We start from the raw sequence: 13546 nt of genomic DNA, 5'->3' as shown, positions 1-13546 counted from the left end.
TGTCTATGGGAAATCGGGTCCATCGCGTCTTTTAACATTACTGTCTATGGGAAATCGGGTCCATCGTGTCTTTTAACATTACTGTCTATAGGAAATCGTGGGCATCGCGTCGCGGCCCCTTATAACGGCCACGACCGACGCGATGCCCCCGATTTGGGGCTAAATCGCGGGCATCGCGTCGGTCGGGTGTCCTTAAGTTAACCAAACTTAAGGACAAAATCGGCAGCCCGGATAATTCACAAGTACCCTCAAGTACCCCCAAAAGTGCATGTTTTGCAGGTCTCCATACAGAATCACAAGTGCTATAATTAGTTCCACCTGTGGATCTTTTCAAATGTGCCATAAAAATGAGTGCACCTGCCGGGTGACCTGGAAAATGTGCACTGTTGTGGAACAGTTGGGATCCACTGCCCTATGTGATGACAAAGCCTCTCGCTTTAATGTACCTCTCTCCATTCTTCTGCATTTTTTCATCCATAACCATTTTCGCAACAACTACTACCTCCCCTCTAGATTATACCTGTAATAACAGATATCCCCCACCCTCTCCTCTTTAGATTTCCTCCCCTCCATCATCCTTGTATTAAATCATATGCCCCATTCAACCCTGAAACAACACATAGGGCCTTATTCTAGTTCACTCTTTCTGACAAAAATCTTTCTTAGATGGACAAAACCATGTGCACTGCAGGGGGGCAGATGTAAAATGTGCAGAGAGAATTAGATTTGGGTGAGTTATTTTGTTTCTATGCAGGCTGCTTTATTTTTACACTGCAATATAGATCTCACTTTGAAGTAAAACCCCACTCAAATCTAATTCTCTCTGCACAAGTAACATCTGCCCCCCTGCAGTGCATATGGTTTTGTCCATCTAAGGGTGCCCACAGACGCATCAATTTTACTGTGCTATGCGCTTTTGACTGTACAATGGTTCTATACAATTTTTCTTCCAGCTTGCGATGCGATGTGCACTTGGATGCATGCGATGCGATGTGATGAACCCATGTTTGTAATGTTAATTTCCAGATGTAGTCTAAAAAGTACGTGCAGCACGTACTTTTTTAGACATACAATATCGGCTCCCGGGAACGCGCATCGCATCGCACCGCACAAGCCCATAAACAACACCCGATAATTGTACATAAGATACTTAAAAAGTACAAAACGCATTCGATAATTGATGCGTCTGTGGGCACCTTAAGAAGGATTTTGTCAGAAAGAGTGATCTAGAATAAGGCCCATAGGGGTATATTCAATGGTTTTTGCAAGCTGTGACAGCGAGCAGTACTGACTGCTCACTGTCATAGCTTGCACGGTCAGTATTCAACTGACCCCCTGCACACACCGTTTCCACGTTTCTGGGCTTTTACAGCGATGTGCAATCGGCATGTGCGGCCACTAAAACAGCAAGCCTCTCTGTTTGGGGGAATCCTCACGTCATCTGACATCGAGGGTTCCCCCGGAACATTGAATACAGTGAGCGGCCGGTGCAAGGGTTAAACGGAGAGGGTCACTTGTTTTCGGCTATCCCCTCCGTTTAACCCTCTTGCTGGCCACATTGATACTGCCCATATTAAGAAAAAGTAAAGTATTATTAAAGTCCCTGTATCTGCTTTCTAAAGGGCACATGTTGTGAACAAAGTAAGGATGGTCACTGATGATTCATAATCATGGATTGATTATGGCCGATGTAGAATAGTTTTGCCATCGATGGGGGAGAACCAGATGGTTCCCCTCCATCTATGGCACAGCATAATCAAATGATTTTTATTTTCTGAAGGTGCTGGGACACAGAACAAAGCTCTGCCCCTGACATAGAAGGGTTCACAATTGGGCGATATGTACTAAGCCCTGAAAATAAAATGGAGACTGATAAGCCATCAACCAATCAGCTCCTACCTGTCATTTTTCAAACACAGCCTGTGACATGGTAGGCAGGAGCTGATTGGCTGGTGGTTTATCACTCTCCATTTTATAACTTTTTAAGCTTAGTACATCTGGCCCTCAGTCATTTCAATTAATGCCAAGAAAACATAGAGGAAAACCACTGTTGAACCATTACTGGGCATCAGAAGACTAGTATCACTACTGTGGGACAGGACGAGGTGGGGTTAAAGGAGCAAAGCTAAACTCAATATCCCCTTCACCCTGAAATATAAAAACCATGCAGAGTCTGTCATTGAAAGTGGAGAATCATCAGACCTCTTCTATTGATGGTGAAACAATCAACCAAAGATGGTCACTGACCTTAACTCATAGGCGCCTACAGTCTAATACTGCTTTCAGACCGCAAATGCAGGGTCGCACCGGGACATTTAAACGGTTCAGTCCCAGTGCGACCCTGCATGTGCGGTCTGTTCAATATTGCCAGTTCGCTGACGTCATGCAGCACTTAAGGTACCCATACACATTACGATTATTGTATACAATATCACAACTCATCTCAGTTTATCTCAAAACCGAGATGAGATGCGATATTGTATACAATAATTGTAACGTGTATGGGCACCTTTGGAGCTGGCGCTGCTCCAAGCGCTGCCTCCTCCATAGTGTGAATGGTTAACGGGTTGCTCGACCTGATTAACCTGTTCACACCGCAGAGCAATGAACCGGTAAGAACCCTTCGTCTTACCGAGTTCGTATTGCTACCAGCTAGAACCCGGTAACTTTGCGCGATGTGAAAGGGCTATAAATGAATTCTGTATCGTGCAGTCACACACATTCTTTATTTTACCTGTGTATTTTTGGATAAGAAATCAGAACAACCATAACCATGCAAAAAAATAAGTATTCCTTATAATGCCTGTTTCAATTTGAAGCACTTGGCCTGTATGATGTACAGCTCTATCCAAGTGGTGCTCTTTCCCCGATGGTCATTTATTCCAGTGGATCTCAATTTCAGTCCTCAATCACCACCAATAGTGCATTTTTTCCATGTCTCCACACAGAATCACAAGTGAAATAATTAAATGTGTCAGTGAGTAATGAGTGCACCTGCTAGGTGACTTGGAAAGTCATCATCATTATCACTGTCTTGTACCCCAGTCGGCATCTGGATGATAGGTCAACAGTCAATAGGTTGACATTGACAAGGTGGAAGACAAAAGGTGTAAAACCAGCAAAAAAGGTTGACATGGCAGTAGTCCACACATGAAAACTAAATGTGTTTTTCAAGAGTTTTTTAAACGTTTTAATACTTTACCATCCACGTGCACTGTGATTAAGAGCGGTAATGTGTGCCAAGTGCAGCGATGGAAAAGCGGAGCACCTGGCCGAAAAATGGCAAGCCATGTGGTACATAATAAAATAAAAAAATGTGCAAAACTCATGTCGACCGTAGTGAGTCAACCAATTTTGCATCAGCCTTTCTTTATGTCCACCTTTTGGGGTAAATCTAGACCAGTGTTTTTCAACCACTGTGCCGTGGCACACTACTGTGCCTGGAGCTGTTCTCAAGTGTGCCCCCAGATCTAAAGATGCCCAAACCAGTTTACAGCCACCACCAGTTCAAGTGTTATTTACTGGTCTTTTCTTTTCATGGAAAGAGCCAATGTAGTGTATGGTTACCTGTGGAGACCAGTGTGATTGTTTTATATATGGGGGCCAATAGGTTTGTTTCTTTTTCCTGTGGGGGCCAATGTGTTTTGCCTTGTGTGGGTTCTCATGGTGTGCCTTGGCAATTTAGAAATCTTTTTTAGTGTGCCGCAAGGTAAAAAGGTTGAAAATCACTGATCTAGACACTAACTGTGGATTGTTGACCTAATATAGCACACCCTCCTCAGACAGTAATGCTACCTTATGAGTGACATCAGCAGGGCTCCCCACCACATGCTGCTGCCCGGTGTGTAGCTAGAGCTGCACATGCTGCTGTTAGGCGTGGCTTAGTACATACAACGTGTCGCCGCAGCAGCACCGAGGAAGGAGCAGGAGCGAGGCAGCTGCCGGATCTCAGGTGGGTGCAGCAGATGTGTAGATATGGGATCTCCAGATTAGACCTGGCCGGGTGCAACGTTATCAGAGTCTGGAGAGGAAAGTACCAGCGGGCGGCCAGCCCATATGAGTTCCTGTCACAGCTGTGCTTGAAGAATGACAGCAAAGAGCTGCTTTATCTCTCTCCAAGCTTTGGTACATCCCCCCCCCGTGTGTTGTCCCACTAATCAGCCACGTGTGGTGTGCTGCAGGGGAAACGTTCCGTGGCTGTTAAAACTATAGTGTGGGATCATCACACTCACCCCAATGACACTGAGCGGGGAGGCGGTCGGGGTGCGGATGCGGCGCCTGACTGCTACAGTTACACAGAGCCCGGGGCAGATGGGGACAGAGTGTACGCGGGTGACATGTGCGTGGCTGGGACCTGGTTGTGTGTTCGCTCCCCCTCCCGCGTGTCTCCCTGTCTTGTAGTGCTGCGCATGCGCCGGCCTGCTGCTGCTCTGTGACGATTGGTCCCCAGCGCACGGGCTCAGGGAGGAGGCGGCTGCTGCGGTGCCCACGACCACGTCAGTGCTGGGAGGTGGCCGGTGAAACAAGAGAGGGAGGGGCACCGGGTATCCGGGCTCCGCCCCGTGTCTGGCGGCTTATGATCTTGCTCCGTCTGGCGCCCAGGCCATCCTCGCCGCGGGTCTCCTATTGGTGTGCTGAGGGTGGCTGCTGCTGACCGGCGTCTAGTTGACAGCGAGTGCTGCTCCCCGGGGAGATAACGTGAGCAGCACCGTGTGTGTACTATATGTAGCATTACTAGGTCAGATGACGGGGCAGCCAGCAGGCACATGTAGGAGAGAGCAGGCCGGGCTGTGTGCGGGTGATGGGGAGAGGGCTCTGCTGCTGGCATGTTGGGTATTCTCTCCATCGAGGGGAATGTGTGCTGGCATATAGAGTGGCTGGCATAACAGCTGACAGCAGACCTAGGGTTCAACAGGGACACCGTGCACAGGGTACATCAGCAGGGACACCGTGCACAGGGTACAGCAGCATCAGCAGGGACACCGTGCACAGGGTACAGCAGCATCAGCAGGGACACCGTGCACAGGGTACAGCAGCATCAGCAGGGACACCGTGCACAGGGTACAGCAGCATCAGCAGGGACACCGTGCACAGGGTACAGATGGAAGCAGCTGCCTCTTGTTGTCTGCGTGCATGTGTTACACCTTTTCTGTTCAGTACAAATAGGGAACTAGTTGCCAAGGCCAGATCGTGTTATCTTCATTTTTTTGTAAACATTTTTCACAGCCTAAAATTGGATGATATATATATATATATATATATATATATATATATATATATATATATATATATATATATATATATATATATATATATATATATATATATATATTTATTATTATTATTATTATATTTTTTTTTTTTTTTTTTTTTTTCTGGTAGATATTGCACCTGTATGAATTCTCTCACTCTGGTTTTGTTTTGGGTCTATTTTTCCATGATTCTATAGCCCATAACTATTACAAAGCACTTTACAGAGATTATTTAATCCTTGTTTAACTGTGGCTTCCATTTTAGTCAAATTTATCCATTTTATGGATAAATCCTTTACACTTTTCTAAGCTATTTGTCTTTTATTCATACAGCATGGCAGACTACCTGATCAGCGGGGGTACCGGGTATGTTCCAGAGGATGGTCTCACTGCACAACAGTTGTTTGCTATTTCAGATGGTCTCACCTACAAGTAAGAGAACCAATTCCTGAACATCCAACTCAGTTTCCTCTTCTGTAACAAATGTCACTTTCCCTTCTCTCACAGAGTATGAGATATATTGCCAATGTAATACATTTTGTGCTGTGTAAAAGGTATTTGGAGGAATCCTACATAAATGTTCATTTTTGTTACTAATTGACACTTCAGTGTGTTGCAAAGTAAAATGTTACAATGCAGTGTATGGGCCATTTGAAAAAAAGCCTGCACATTTTGTTTTCTCATATCTAATAGATCAGGCCTAGCCAACCTGTGTCTCTCCAGCTGATGTAAAACTACAAGTCCCAGCATGTCTTGCCACAGTTTTGTTATTAGAGAATTCTAAAACTGTGGCAATGCATGCTGGGATTTGTAGTTTCACAACAGCTGGCGTGCCAGAGGTTAGCTAGGCCTTCAAATATTGGCAAAAGGCTTAACATCATGGGTCTTCAAACTGCGGCCCTCCAGATGTTGTGAAACTACAAATCCCTGCATGCCTTGCCACAGTTTTAACACTCCCTTATAGCAAAACTTGGGGCAAGGCATTCTGGGATTTGTAGTTTCACAACATCTGGAGAGCCACAGTTTGAAGACCCATGCTTAACATAGTCCTGAGAAATGCAGAACAGATATAGATTTACCTTCATTCTAGAATCTAGGTGATTATGGTGGTCTGCTGATCCCAATTCTACTGAAATTGGGTTGAAAATGACATTCCCTTTATTATCTAATTGCTGGTAACAAATAGGAGGTCTCAAACCTGTTTTGCACACACTACTTTTACATTAGTCAGGATCTTTACTTCACTGGTAGGCATCCGGGCAGTCCTGATGTTGTAATGGCACAGAGTGTACAGATTGTCTTAAATTTGAGGACTGTGTCCCCACACAGGCTGGGTGATGCATTTATATGACTGGTGGCAAGCAGTGTGATTCTGCCGCAACCCAGATAGGAAAAGTGTTGACGTTGGGCACACATTAGATGATTTTTGGGGGGCTATTCCGACCAATCAGAGTTTCAGAACGTCCAGTGTGTACTGACTATGCGCGCTCCTGCCATTTGTTGATTGCATTTTTTGAACTGGCAGCACGTTTAGTAAATATCATTGAGGACCGCATGCTCCTGAATATGGCCACTGATGATATCCATTGCAGGAATATACAGTTTGTAAGCACTATATTGTCTGTCCAGGGAGTTCAAGGGAAATTGTTGACCTGATCGCCATTGTGTTTTTTCAAAAGCCTTTCGAATGTCTGGGCTGCATCATGCATGCGCGATGGCACACAAATCAGGAAAATCAGATGGGTGTTTTTTTTGGGGGGGGGGGGGGGGGGGTTATTGACGGTCGCAGTTTGTGGGTGATAACTGTCTGTTTTCGGAGAGTGTCAGGAAAGATTTAGGCTTGTCCAGGCGCTTTCAGGGAGAGTGTGTGACGTCCGCTCCGGCCTCAAACCTGTTTCAGAGTTGTGGAAGGGTCCGTGTTCCGCACACTTGCACAGACTGGAAAAATCATTCGATGGCGAGTGAGTTGCAAATTGATTTGCAGTTTGCAAGCCATTGACAGATTTACAGGGGGCGGGAATTCACTCTGTCTGGGTGGCGGATAACTGATCACAGACCTCCTGCAATTTTGCACAGCAGCGATCAGGTCTGAATATGGCCATTGTATTATTTACAAGTCCTCTAGCACTGGAGTAGCCAACTCCAGTCCTCGAGAGCTACCAACAGTTAATGTTTTCCAGATCTCCTCACAGAATCACAAGTGAAGTACTTAGCTCCACCTGTGGATCTTTTAAAATGTATCAGTGAGTAACGAGTGCACCTGTGCAGCAGCTAGGTTGTCTGGAAAATGTGAACTGTTGGTAGCTCTCGAGGACTGGAGTTGGCTACCACTGCTGCAGCATGTACCCACCTTTACTCCACAGCTTTTTTTCAAGCATTGTTAATCCACCTTTGCTCAAAAAAAACTGATTAGGGTGATTTTTGGTCGTATTGATCTGCTATTCTAGTACAGTTGTATGCTACAGAGATTCCAGATTTTACATGTCATTGGGTCCAGCCTGCCCCCATTCACTGTATGTCCCTTACTCTGCCCCCTTCACTGTATATTCCCCTGCCTGACCATCTTTCTCTGTATGTCCCACAGCCTGCTCCTCCTTCACTGTATGTCCACCATTCACTGTATGTTCCCCACTCTGCACACATTTACTCTGTCCCCCAGCCTGTCCCCCCTTCTCTTAATGTCCATCACTGCCTCCATTCACTCTATGTCCCAAAGCCTGACCCTCCTTCACTGTATGTCCCACAATCTGCCCCCATTCACTGTATGACTCCCATTCACTATGTCCCATACTCTGCCCCCATTAACTGTATGCCCCCCTGCCTGCCCCCACCCTTCTCTGTATGTTTCCCAGCCCCTTGTGTGAGCCAGAGGACAGAGGCAAAGCAGGAACTGCAAGGATAGGAGATGCTTGGGCTCCCGCTGCTGCCCTCCACTCTGCATGTTACGGGAGCAAGCTTCCCCCCTTGCTGCACCCCCTCCCCACACACTGTGATTGTGGAGGAGGGTGATATACAATTGCAGCTGCAGGGGTTGGATGCATACTCACCCAAAAGACACCAAACACATCTCCCTGTGGCGGCCGGCACCTCCTTACTGCTGCAGACAGCAAGGTAAAGGCACGCTCACCGGGGCCCCAACTTTAGTGCTGTGTGTCCCGCATCTGATGCTCCTCCCGCTTCTGGCTGGAGGCTGTGGGCCACTTAAAATTACAGCACGGGCCGCAATTGGCCCCCGTGCCGGACTTTGGACATGCCTGCCCTACAGTCTAATTGTCTCGGCATAGTGATTTCTGTTCTTAAAACAGCACAAAATATGCTGTTCAGTGATTGCTTTATAACCGTATAAGGTGAAGACAATAAAATGGTTATGTCCAGCTATCTGCTGAAACCAGCATCTCCTTCCACAAGCATTTCAGTCTACAGTGGCAGCAGATAAAAATTACATTACCATTAGAACTGTATTATTAATTTGTCTGTATATCTTAATGTAATACTAGCTACATTAATTTCCTGTTCATACCACCAAGGAGGTAGCATAAACCCATTGTAGTTTAAATATGTTGAATTAACGGAGTCAGATATCATGTTGAAAGGTATAATTAACAGTTCTATAATCTTCCTGTTTGTGTAGTGGCAGCCTTTAGGGTCAATTCTTGATCGCGACACAAATGGGGAAACCTTTTCAGATTATATGATTTTATCAGGTTGTATATGATGCTTGTTTTGGAATGCGAAATCTCCTGGGTCTCTCAAAACTGGTGACCTTGTGGGTGACCCATTTGATCTATTATTCTTGAATCCAACTTTCCCTTGAATGAACAGCCTGTAATTGATATTAGAAGTTTAGTCTGGAAAGATAACATTGGTTCTTTTTTGTGTACCCAACCTGAGGTATATTTTGGTGTACCGTTTGGGTTATCCATCTTGATGATGATTTGGGCAAAGAAGGTCACCACTCTTTCAGGGCAGGATTCTCTAAACGAAATATGCTTTAAAAACCCTGTTAGCTGGGCTTTTACCACGTTTTTATATGCAGTTAAACCCGCACAGCGGGTTTTCGCTGCGGGAGGTATCGACAGCAAAAGCTGATGATACCCCATAGAAGCCTATGGGCTTCTTAATGCTGCCCCAAACGGACCCCTGCAGCCTCGCACCGACCACCCCTCACCTGTGTCCAGACAGCGCTGTGCTGCTCGAACCTGTGACCACCTCCTCTCTGCACTGTAAATCCTCTTCCGGGTGAGGGAGGGGGAGCCGCCAAGGACCCGCTGCGCATCGCTGGCCACAAAGCAAAGGAAAGCTCTTAGCGCAAGAGCTGTCCTTTGGCATAATTATCGCATATGTTCGTGCATATGCGATAATTTATGTCTGCGGTAGTCGGCGAAGTGCAGGTGCGGATGTTAGAGCATCCCACCCTCAATCTGGATGTTTGTAAACTTGACCAGTTCTCTGATTTATTGATGTGCCATGCACATTGCTCGATCAGTAATTGGGAAGATCATTTGTGGAAAACCGTTTTTAATCTGAAAGGAAGACTGCATCTGCTGCCTTGTATTCTGCTTTCCCTGTTTTGTATTTAGTTTTTTATGTACAGTGCATATAATGGGCTGTGTATGCACAGTGGTTGAAACCATAGGAAATCTATCAATATTTTATGACCTAAAGCAAACAATAACATCTATATCTTCTGCTAGTCCCTGATGATAAATACATACATTTTTAAAACACCTGTGATATTTTTAGTTAGATGGGCATCATGTTTACATACATGTATGCTATGTTGACTTAACATTTAAGGTGGCCTAATGGTTGCTTGCCTTTTGCTGGCTACTGCAATGATTTCAGTTCACTTTCCCAGGTCACGGCAGCCATACGATCAGTATTTACAGAGGTGACCTATGCCAAGCAGTGGTTCAGGGGTGTTTTCTTCACTCTGTCCCTAGTCTCTAACCACACAATCCCCCGAGTGCCTAACCCGAACCTCCCCTTAAGGTGCCCATACATGGTGCATTTGCACCATGCAATGCGTGCCACTGCGGACATCTCATTGAACAGTACATAAAGATGTGCTGCACATACTTTTTGTACTGCTTTCTGATTACATCGCATGCAAAATGCATGCGTTGTGATCCAGCCCATAACTGGTGCAATCATCGCACCTTGTATGGGGCACCTTTAGAGCTTAACCTGAATCTTCCTAGCGGCACTTATAAGGCCCATACACACTTGAAGATTTTCATTTCAAAGACTTTGCCAAAATCTTTAATAGCTATATCTTTAACCAAAGTAGTGCGTACACACTGAGCTATTTTCCCCAAAGAGCAAGAGATTTTCAGGAGGCGAAAGACTTTGCTGAAAATCTTTCATTATAAATGGGCTGGGTTTGAATTCCAAGGGTTCCATATATACAGTACATTGGTGGCAGTGGGCATATAAATATATAAACATTGGTGGGCAGTGTTGATGCATAATGTATGATTTATGCATTGCTGGCACAGACCAGCAATGTATATGTTACTGCCAACACTGCCCATCAATGTTTATATATTTATATGCCCACTGCCACAAATGTATATTTATTTAAATGCAACCCCCCCCCCCCCATGTGCCCCAGGAGCGACTCGGCGTCCGTCACCACATCCCCCTCCAGCCCCTTCCCTCCCTCGGTGAGATGTGGCCGCATAGTTCCCCTGTGGAGCAAAGCGGGTAAGCGCCAAAGTGCCCTCCCTCCCCGCCTGGGGCGCCCCGTGCCCTAGACTATCTATAGCCGTCCCCAGCAGATAGCGACGCACACAGCTGCCCACCAATGTTTATATTTTATATGCCCACTGCCACCAATGTATTCATTTAAATGCACCAACAATATATTAAAATATATATATATATATATGTGCATTTAATGAATACATTGGTGGCAGTGGGCAGAATAATATAACCATTGGTGCCCAGCAGGTGTTAGCAGGGAGCAGTGCTGTCTGCTCCGTGTGTTTAGCAAGGCTGGGGGCGGGGCTAGCCTGGGGGAGCAGGTCTCTGCAGCAGCAGCATCCAGCCGGCCAGCCAGACGGAGCACAGGGGTGAGTATGACGGGCGAGGGGGCGTTCCGCCGGGCTGAAAGTGGTTAATCTTTCAGCCCGGCAGGCGTACACACACAGCAATGATGGATGGAAAACATCCATCATCGCGACATCTCCTGGTTAAACCAGCAGATGACCCACTTTCCTAGCGATGATGCAGGAGCGCGCATTTCAGATGTTGACAATCTAGTATCGATATTATAAATAATGCCATGGTCGCGGTCGATAATGTGACTGGATCTCAGTTGGAAACTTTGTCACCGCCGTCAGAAATCCATCAAAAATCGGCATTTTAGTCAACCGCTCTTGCAGATTGTATTTTAGTTTAGCAGCTTCCGTTATAGAATAAAGGTCTGAATTGTAACTTATTACCAGTTATGTATATAGCGCACACATAGTCCACTTACAATCTATATTCCCTACCACGCACACACGCACGCTCATTCTAGGGTTAATTATGTTGGGAGTCATAAATGCCAGTATATTTTTAGACTGCGGTAAGAAACTGGAGTACCCAGAGGAAACCCACACAGGCACAGTGGGGGATATACAAACTACGTACAGTTAGGGCAATGGTGGGGTTCGAACACATGACCTGAGTGCTGTGGGGCAGTTAAGCTAACCATTACACCATCTGTGCTGCTGCAATTTACTACTGGCAGACTTCTAAAACTAAAAAGGCTCCAATCTCTAGATTTAAAAGAATTCAGACTTGAAGTGTGCATGGCTTATTCATTAAATTAAAGACTACAGATCAGATCTCTCCTTGGTCAAAGAGGAAGGAAAGTCTGTAACAGTGACCCTTCTCCTCCCATATTCCAGATCAATATAAATGAGTGTACAGTAAGTCTATCACGGTTGCCAGCTTGTTATGCCGATAATGGAGCGGGAGAATAGAGACAGCAGTGAGCTTGCATCACCAGCTTTGTTACAAAAGAATCCAGAATGGCAAGTGTTTTCTTTCTATTCTTTTTGTTTTAATCTCTACATCATGATGTGTTTTACAAGTGCCACTGTAGCATAAACACATTTTAGTGTAAAATAAGAGGAGTGTGACGTAATTAGATGTTTATTAAAGCCCAATTGCAATGATATATTTACATTCCCAAGTGTATATAACTTCCTGGTCTTTCACCTACTTATGTGTGAAATGCTAGGACAGACTTGTACATTACAAATTGCATACATGAAATCTTCTTTGTGTTGCCATTCAGGGAATTGAATGATTCAAAAGACCACCTAGTTTTACTGATGTGTTTTAACAATGCATTGCCTGCTATTCAAACTACTGAATCTACGTTATCCTGTTATGGGTGTATCCTAAGTTCCCAAACGCTGTCCTCAAGGCACCTTGACAATCCAGGTTTTAAGGATAACCATGCTTGAGCACAAAAGTTTCATTGGTACCCAAGTCAATTAGATTGTGCCATCTGTGCTCAGCATTGGTGGCTCCTACCTTACGGTAGGAGGGTGGCTGCTGCTGGCCGCAATGCCGGCACCTACCTTGTTACCGCCCCTCCTGGTCCGCTCCGCAGCAATCCTGGTGCCTGTACAATGATAACAGGCACCGGGACTAGTGCATGTGCAGTACCGACCTCTGTACTGCGCATGTGGCCAGCTTCTATGGGCTGCTTCGGCAACAGCCCATAGAAGTGAAATCACCCCTGATATTATGTGCTGCCGCACAGCAGCCCATACTGGGATCCCGGAGGGAGGGAACACCTCCCAATGGGAATGCCTTGGGTGACTGGCAGGTCTGACTTCCAATAGGAAGTCTTGCAGACTTCATCTGGCTTCACTACAGTGTCGGATTTTACCTAGGGGGCTGCAGCCCATAGGTAAAAACCGCCACTGGTGCTCAGCCATGAATATATTGTTATGGTGCCCATACACTAGGGCGATATTGCATACAATCCTTTGATTTGGACCGCATCGGTGCAATAAATCAAAGGATTGTATGCACATCGAATGTCGTGTCAATAGATATTATGTGCTGCACATAATATTTATCAAATTGCATGAGCGATCGCTTGTACTTTTAAAAACATATGGGGTGAAATTTAATAGGGTGAGAGATTTGGTAAGAAATCTCCAGTTTTTTTTAGTCCAAATGATTGCAGCTTTAAAAAAAAAAAAAAAATGGATATTTCTTACCAAATCTCTCACTTTCCGAATGTCATCCTATTTATTTACAGTTTCTTATATAGCGCAGCAGATTCC

General features: G+C 45.4%; 1 protein-coding gene across 7 annotated transcripts in view; it reads left to right on the top strand.

Moving 5' to 3' along the window:
• IMPDH1 (inosine monophosphate dehydrogenase 1) overlaps nt 1–13546 on the top strand; it is a 98564-nt gene that overhangs the window by 33523 nt on the left and 51495 nt on the right. The window contains exons 1-3 of one of the 7 annotated variants that reach the window (XM_083183253.1): nt 4486–4698; nt 5586–5684; nt 12149–12274. In XM_083183253.1, coding sequence (XP_083039379.1) covers nt 12198–12274 — 77 coding nt within the window. In that variant the 5' untranslated portion in view covers nt 4486–4698; nt 5586–5684; nt 12149–12197. Of the gene's footprint in view, nt 1–3825; nt 3953–4485; nt 4713–5076; nt 5096–5585; nt 5685–12148; nt 12275–13546 lie in introns of those variants that run through there. The other 6 variants (XM_083183255.1, XM_083183250.1, XM_083183249.1 and 3 more) reach the window with 6 other exon arrangements.

This window comes from Crinia signifera, chromosome 4 (genome assembly GCF_055691185.1).
Source record: "Crinia signifera chromosome 4, ASM5569118v1, whole genome shotgun sequence".
Taxonomy (NCBI): Eukaryota; Metazoa; Chordata; class Amphibia; order Anura; family Myobatrachidae; genus Crinia; species Crinia signifera.
Note: the sequence above shows the minus strand (reverse complement) of the source record. Positions and strands in the feature narration are given on the sequence as shown.